The sequence below is a fragment of the Micromys minutus genome, assembly GCF_963924665.1.
Source record: "Micromys minutus genome assembly, chromosome: 24".
Lineage (NCBI taxonomy): Eukaryota > Metazoa > Chordata > Mammalia > Rodentia > Muridae > Micromys > Micromys minutus.
The window spans coordinates 29,834,082-29,842,651 of NC_137959.1; the positions used below are offsets into that span (position 1 = coordinate 29,834,082).

Here is an 8,570-nt window from a genome sequence, read left to right on the forward strand (position 1 = left end):
ACCGATGCTCCAGGTTCTAGGCTGAAGACAATGACCGCCTTTCCAAGGCTGCTGGCCCGGAGGTCGGCGCGGAGCAGCTGAGTCTTGGGCTGCACTGGGGGTCCCCAGTTTCCTAGAGGGCGCAGAGGCTGCGACTCTCGAAACGGAGGGGCTATGTCCACGACGGACCCCGGGTCTGGCGAGCGCCAGCCGGTGGCCAGGAACCGGGCGCTCCCGCGGGCTCCGGGAGCCCTCCCACTCTTGCCAACTTTCCCTGCCCTGGTGCCGGAGGAGGGCGCCTTTCCCGGCGGGTCGCGCGCGATACTTAAGGCAGCTCGGCTGGGCCAGCGGTCGTCAGTCGGAGCGCCCGGCGGCACCGTGGAAGCAGCGCGCGGCTGCGGGAGACAGAGGAGGGGCATGGAGCCGCCGCGGGCCTGCTGAGCACCGGAGCTGGGGCAGCCGGCGGCACGGTGAGAGCATCCAAGGGGCGGGCAGTACCGGACTGCTTCACGGGGCGCCTCTTGCCGCGACCTGGGGACCCTGGGGGCTCCGTGTAGCCAGGGCTACGGCCGCCCTATGCTTCCAGGCGGCAGTCCCTTGTACCACGTTCCCTACCGATCCCTCCTCCCTTTCTTCTAACATCCTGGGCTGCTGCAGCCTCTCCTTCTCCCTCCCTGGCAGCTCTTGTTTTGTGAATGAATTAGCTGGGGAAGGCTGTGGAGAGAGCAAGGCTAGAGTGCCCCTCCCCCCCAACTCATGCCTGCAGGGGCTTCACACCTGCGGGGACACCAAGATCTCAGTGAAATGGTCCCCGCAGCACACGTCTGTGAGATGTGTTTCTTCTCCTTGCCGGTTCAGAGAGGTCCAAGGGTGCCTCGGAGAGATTGGAGGAGCTCCAGCCGCCGGTGCAAGTTTCTGCACTGCCGTGCGTGGGCCCGGCTGCAGGGCGCACCTGTCAGCGGGAGAGTTGCTGCGAACCCTTCAGCCCTTCAAAGTTTCACTGATGGGTAGGGAGGTGTGCGGCCTTCCTTGCCTGGGGTTTTTTATTTCTTTCCTTTCGTTGTTGTACGGAACATCGATCCTGTAAAGTACCCCCACCCTCGTGCCCTTGAATCCGAGTGTGCCGTAGCTAGCCTGGGCCGAGCTTTCTTGGTTCTCTTCAGAGAGGATGGAGAAAGCGGCCCAGGATATAAGATCACACTCGGGTTAACCGGCTTGGGGAAAATACAGTCCCCTCTCTGGGACCCGTTCCAGACAGAGCCTGACTGCACATAGAATATCCGGCTGCAGAACCTTCTTGGGTCTTCTGTAGGGAGGTGGGTACAAAGGTAGTAGTGCCTCTTAATTCCTGAGGGGGAGGGGGTCCGGCCCCCGGATGGAGGGGCTGGCAACTGCAGGGATGCCGCCTTTGTTTGCCGGCACTCTTTCGCCAAGGTACCTGGGGCTCTGGGAAGATGAGTAGGGTCTGGGCTGGCAGTTGTTTCTTGGGGTTTCCGTTCCTTCCCAGCTGAGTCGTGGAAAGCCGGCACGTGGGTGTGGCTGTGTGGCCTTAGCCAGCGGGTCGAACTCAAGCCGGGTGAGGAGCGTGGCCTTCCGTAGCTGCCTTGGACCTGACCGGACAGCTATGGAACTGCACCGAGGCGGGGCGCCAGGGCGCAGGTTGCTGGGCCACAGCACCTCCTGTCCCCAGAAAGAGGCGGGCTGTAGGGCCCGCAGCGTCCCCCCATGCTTCAGCTCTAGGGGGAGACTGGGAAGGGAACTACGCCTGGGGCTCCCCGAGCTGGGTGTGTGCAGGGAGAGCTGGGAGTTCTATAGAGGAAGCGTGTGGCAGCTCTTAGGGCTATTGGGGAAGAGCGCCCGGTAGCCAGGCTTCCCGAGAGGCCAAGCTGCCAAGAGCCCTTTCCAATCTACATCGCTGTAAAAATGCTTTTGCGGATTTAAGCAGTGGCTGTTCCTCGCCCATCCTATGTAAGGGATGTCCCTGGCAGCAAAGTCTGTTCCTATTGGAATGGCCGGGTTTTGGGGAGATCAGGATTGAAGCAGGTTTCCAAGTGAGAGGTCATTGTCTGAGACAAGGAATTCTCCAGTCGGGACAGGTAGCAGAGACAGGAATGGAGGGCAGCCTCTCCTTGCCCCTCTGCTTCATAAACTCTCCCACCTGGGAAGCCCTTGAGGGCTAATATAATATGCATCCATTTTACGGGGAAATTACCTAAGATCTGAGAAACAAGGTACCATTAGCATCCCTCTTAGGGACAGGGACACTACTAAGTCTTTGGGCAAGGTCAGGTAGCTAGGAGGCAGTGGAGCTTGTCCAAACCTTGGTCACTGATGCCAAGTCCTGGGCTCCTCTCATTAATGCACAGCTGTTCCCAACAGGGCAGGGGCTAGGAACCCCAACTTACTTACAAATGGGAACCTACATTGTTTGAGTGCCTAGGCAGGAAATTCGCAGGAGAGCCATCCAGGGCACTAGGACCAAGTGGGTGGAGCTCCTCAGCAGCCATCTCTGCAGTGCTTGCAGCAGTTCCCTATGGCTCTCAGTGCTGGGCTTGCAGCAGGGCTGTCCACACCCGAACTCCCCCTCTCCCGTCAGTTTTCCTTTTGGCCTTTTCTCCTACCTCTCAACTAAAGAAAACAGTGTAAGCCAACCTGGGCAGTTTCTTATGGAGTAAGGGGTAGATAAGACTTGTATCTTGTCAGTCTCACACCCCATTTATGTCCCCTGCCCGTTTTCTCTATGGGCGTTTTGCTGTGCTGGGAGGAACGGTCCTCTCCCAGAGTACACTAACCCACTAAAGGTGGTAGCTGTAGGTCGTGGGCTGCCCCTGACCCGCCCCCTCTTCTCCCACACTGCCTGTAGAGTTGTCTCCTCTGTGCCCAGGGTACCCGCTGAAGCTTATGTATTATGAGCTTTGGGCCAGGTAGATCACAGTCCACCATATCTCAGGGGACTATCCTAGCCTTTGGTTTGTCTGTGATCAACGTTCATCTACTTCCCTCACATGTCATCTGTTTGTTCCTAGAACATGCTATAGGGTTAGTTGTGTAACACATTCTACAGGTCAAATAGCTGAAAGGGATGTCCCTGTCTGACCCACTCTCTCTCATCTTGTTCTCAGATGCCGGTGCAGCTGACAACAGCCCTTCGTGTGGTGGGCACCAGTCTGTTTGCCCTGGTAGTGCTGGGGGGCATCCTGGCAGCCTATGTGACAGGCTACCAGTTTATTCACACAGAAAAGCACTATCTGTCCTTTGGCCTCTACGGTGCCATCCTGGGTCTACATCTGCTCATCCAGAGCCTGTTTGCCTTCCTGGAGCACCGTCGAATGCGCAGGGCAGGGCGCCCACTGAAGCTACACTGCTCTCAGAGACGGCGTTCAGTGGCACTCTGCATTGCTGCCTATCAAGAGGACCCCGAGTACTTGCGCAAGTGCCTTCGCTCAGCTCAGCGCATTGCCTTTCCAAACCTCAAGGTGGTCATGGTCGTGGATGGCAATCGCCAGGAAGATGCCTACATGCTGGACATCTTCCATGAGGTCCTGGGTGGCACCGAGCAAGCTGGCTTCTTTGTGTGGCGTAGCAATTTTCATGAGGCCGGTGAAGGAGAGACAGAGGCCAGCTTACAGGAAGGCATGGAGCGTGTGCGAGCTGTGGTGTGGGCCAGTACCTTCTCATGCATCATGCAGAAGTGGGGGGGCAAGCGTGAGGTCATGTACACAGCCTTCAAGGCCCTTGGCAACTCAGTGGACTACATTCAGGTAAGGCTGCCTCCCTAAGAGTGTGTATGTGCATGGGCAGGAGAGATGGCTCAGCAGTGAAGAGCACTGACTGCTCTTCCAAAGGTCCTGAGTTCAATTCCCAGCAACCACATGGTGGTTCACAACCTTCTGTTATGAGATCAGATGCCCTCTTCTGGTGTGTCTGAAGACAGTTACAGTGTATTCACATAAAGTAAATAAATCTTTTTTAAAAGTGTGTGTGTGCATATGGGCACACTTGACTGGCTGGGCATACTGTCCTCCAGCAACTTTAATTCTGATGTAGGTCTTGGTCTTGTAGCTATCCCTCCTCTTCTCTGAACATAGTAGTTCTGAAGAAACCTGGGATTGAACAAACCCGGGCTGTGGTTCTGTTAACTGGGCAGACCTCTGAACAGGTTCCCCATAACAGCAGCAAGAGGCACACAACACTGACTCTACAATAGACACTACTGGTGTGTGCTTCAGACATCATTTTAACCCTTACAATAGCTCTGCAGGTGAGCACTGTTCTGGGCTCACATAAATAAGGCAAAACAAGTTTAGAGAATAACTTGCCTAGTGTCAAACAGCTAGTAATAGTGCAGACCAGAATGCCCACCAGGCTGTTTATCCATGATCTGCTTTTGGTTCTTGTGTCTCACTACTGGCAACAGGGTGACTAAACACCATAAAAACGTTTGAAGAGGGGACTAGAGAAATGGCTCAGCAGTTAAGAAGTGACTGTTAGAACTGGCTGTTCTAGTGGACCCAATCCACCTTCCAATTCTAGAAGCCACATGGCAGCTAACAACCTCTGTAACATCAGGTTCAGGTTATCTGACACCCTTTATGGCCTTTGCACACAATGCATGCATGTGATGCAGACTTACATGTAGAGAAACACCCATACTTATCCTTTGGGAAATCTTTACAAATTTTTAACTATAATATTTTTAAGGATACTGTTAAAAATCACTCCACTCTTTTTGAATTAGGACCATGAAGTCCCATTCTCCCTGGTGTTAAATTCATGTCTGACATGGCAGCTGGAGAGACTCAGGTATATGAATGACCAACTTCCTTTTTTCAGTGTTGGCACATCTGGAACTCTAAACAGATGCCACCCAGATCCTGATCAAGTGGTCACTGGCACCAGCCTGGGAATTCTATTAGAATGGCAAGGGTTTCACATAGCTTAGATTCAAGTAACAACTAGAAAGAACAAAAGATTAAAAAGTATATGTTTCAGTACCAACTAGAAGCAGACAATTCAGGTGCCAGGTTCTGGTCCAAGCTGTGAGCACAGCCTCTTGTGCCTTCTACACTTAACAAAGATTCTGCCAGTTGTTCAACACCTGAAAGAGTAACCGCTCTTTTGGCAGCCACCACGTACTGACTGTCTTCATGCTCAGTTTTTGACTGCTAGTTTTGGGGAGCATTTTATTTGTTTGAGGAGGGGGGTATTTTGTTTTGGTTCTTCGGGACAGGGTTTCTGTGTGCATCCCTGGCTGTCCTCCAACTCAGTTGGCCTTTAAGCTGAGCAGGCTCTGAGAGTCTGGTGGGGAGGACAGAGGAAGCAGAGCTGCTCCCGATGGCTTTGACAGTTCCTACCTAGCCCTCTGCTGCTTCTTTGTACTACCCCATCTTCCAACATGAAAAAACCAGACTGGGGTGTCAGAAGCAGCCTTCTTGTAGACTAATGGGTGCTTACCCAGAACCCATTTATTTATTTAGGTTCTTGGAAATAAGTTGAAGGCCTTATGCCAGGAGGCTTAGTAAAGGCTTTGATGGCACAGGACTGAGTTAAGTTCATCTGCTCTGAGAACAGTGACCGTAGAGCCCTGCCATGGCTTAGTGAACCAATTTCCTATTGAATGGAATGCCAGGACCATATTAGTAACTTTAAAACCAAAAAGGCTGGTCATGGTGGCTCACACTTTTAATCCAGCACTAAGGAGGCAGAGGTAGACAAATCTGTGAGTTCAAGGTCACCCTGATCTACATAGGATCCCGGCACAGCCAGGACTACATAGAGAGGCCTTGTCTTGCGGGGGCAGTGGGGGAAGAGGAGGAAGAAGAAGGGAGGGGAAGGGAAGGAGGGGGAAAAAGGGAGAGGACAGGAAGTCAGTTACCATCATAACTGTTCCCAGAGCTCAGGTACAACTCATAGTGATACTTTAGACCACGAGAGAAGCTGTATTTGTATGCAAGGTGTGCTTGTCAGCAATGGCTGCCAGTTTCTGGCCTTATTCAGAGTAGGTCAGACAAGCGGGGCTGTTGGTTTAAGAGATTTGGCTAAGATTCCAAGCACAGAGTTTTTTTGTCTCATGGAGGGGCTTTGGGCAAGTAGAATCATTCCTATCACAGGCCTGTAGATTCACCAGGAGGCCAGGGGTTGAAATGAGGAAACTGTTAACAAACTACCTACTGGATTACCTCGGCAATAGGCCAACATTATCTGCTGGGGCTCGCTACTTAACCTGTGGTCCCTGAACAGTCAAGAGTCCTTTTCCTTATTTCCCTTGTTTCTCCCCTTTCTACCTGGCACTGAGCAGTCTGCTGGAAGTGAATGTGAGCTGTGTGTGTGTGGTGTGTGTGTGGTGTGGTTCGTGTGCATGTGTCTCCTCAGGCAGTGCACAGCTTCCCGAAGTGGGATAGTACCTATACAGTACCTGACAGTGCATTCCCCTGCAGGTGTGTGACTCTGACACTGTGCTGGACCCAGCCTGCACCATTGAGATGCTTCGAGTCTTGGAAGAAGATCCCAAAGTAGGAGGTGTTGGAGGAGATGTCCAAGTAAGAAGTGACCAAGGGTTCCTGAGGGTTGAGGCTGGCCTTTTCTGTTTCCAAACCCAGTGGGATATGCCTGGGAAATCACTCTCTTGACTGACTAGTACCTAGGAAGCACTTTCCCTGATAGTTTCTCTGGTCTTCAAGAGGTTCACTTCACTGAGTGCCCAACTCAGTTCTTGCTCTTCGTGAATGTAAGGGGAGGGGAGAATTAGAAAATTTGAGGGGGCTGGAGAGATGGCTCAGCTGCTAAGATTATATTGCAGATGGCCCAGGCTCATTCCCCAACACCCACATAATAGTGCACAACCTGCCATAACTGCAATTCTAGGGGATCTGAGGCCCTCTTCTGGCCTCCATTGGCATGGGTGCCAGTGGCACAGACATATATTCAGGCAATACCACACACACACACACACACACACACACACACACACACACACACACAAAACACAAACATTTTTTTTTTTTTTTTTTTTTGAAAGCCCATACATTTGCAGGGATCTAAGATTTGGCCACTATGAGTCTCACAAAGTACTTCCTTTAGAGTTGACAGTGTAGCAGGTAGCTCCCAAGTTAGTTCCTCAAAACCCCAAACTCCAGAAAACTCAGGCTAATGAGCTATAGGCAGTACCTTAAGCACACAGAGCCAGGCCTTTATCAGATGACACTGCAAGCAATATATATCCTCCTACAACAAGGCTCCTAAGACCAATGGCTTTCCTAAGACAAGCTTTTGATTACTGTAATGTCTTGTCTGGGACTCAGTGCAGGTGCCAATGCAAAGGTGGAGCTGGTAACGGAGGATGGGGTTTTATTTATTTATTTATTGGATATTTTCTGCATTTACATTTCAGATGTTATCTCTTTCCCCCAATCACATACCCCTTCCCCTTGCCTCCATGAAGATGCTCCCTCTCCCAACTACCCTCTCCCACCTCAGCACATTGGCATTCCCCTATACTGGAAAAATGAGCCTTCGCTGGACCAAAGGCCTGAGAATGAGGTTGTAAATGGCCACCCTAAGCTTCAGACTCCTGAGTCTACAACTAATGACCAGGAATTTGAGCAGCAGTCTATATAACTCAGGCTAGAAAGGCCTCAGATGAATACAACATCTCTGTTCCCTTACAGATCCTCAACAAATATGATTCATGGATCTCCTTCCTGAGCAGTGTGAGGTACTGGATGGCCTTCAACGTGGAGCGGGCCTGCCAGTCCTACTTTGGCTGTGTGCAATGTATTAGTGGGCCTTTGGGCATGTACCGAAACAGCCTCCTTCAGCAGTTTTTGGAGGACTGGTACCATCAGAAGTTCCTAGGGAGCAAGTGCAGCTTTGGGGATGATCGGCACCTTACCAACCGAGTCCTGAGTCTTGGCTACCGGACTAAATATACAGCGCGCTCTAAGTGCCTCACAGAGACCCCCACTAAGTACCTTCGATGGCTCAATCAGCAGACCCGCTGGAGCAAGTCTTACTTTCGGGAATGGCTCTACAATTCTCTGTGGTTCCATAAGCACCACCTCTGGATGACCTATGAATCAGTGGTCACAGGCTTTTTCCCATTCTTCCTCATTGCCACAGTCATACAACTTTTCTACCGTGGCCGCATCTGGAACATTCTTCTCTTCCTACTAACAGTGCAGCTGGTGGGCATTATCAAAGCTACCTATGCCTGTTTCCTTCGAGGCAATGCAGAGATGATCTTCATGTCTCTCTACTCCCTTCTCTATATGTCCAGCCTCCTGCCAGCCAAGATCTTTGCTATTGCTACCATCAACAAGTCTGGCTGGGGCACTTCTGGCAGGAAAACCATTGTAGTGAATTTCATTGGCCTAATTCCTGTGTCCATCTGGGTGGCAGTTCTTCTAGGGGGCTTAGCCTACACAGCTTATTGTCAGGACCTGTTCAGTGAAACTGAGCTAGCCTTCCTAGTCTCTGGGGCCATCCTGTATGGCTGCTACTGGGTGGCTCTCCTCATGCTATATCTGGCCATTATTGCCCGGAGGTGTGGGAAGAAGCCAGAACAGTATAGCCTGGCTTTTGCTGAGGTGTGA

General features: G+C 51.8%; 1 protein-coding gene across 1 annotated transcript; it reads left to right on the forward strand.

The window, feature by feature from the left end:
- Positions 1–330: 330 nt before the first annotated feature.
- HAS3 (hyaluronan synthase 3) lies at positions 331–8,570 on the forward strand (the record flags this gene model as incomplete). The annotated part of the gene is made up of 4 exons (XM_080936968.1): positions 331–449; positions 3,102–3,740; positions 6,417–6,518; positions 7,647–8,570. Exons 2-4 carry the CDS (start codon positions 3,102–3,104, stop codon positions 8,568–8,570), a joined length of 1,665 nt encoding a protein of 554 aa, XP_080793094.1. The 5' UTR covers positions 331–449.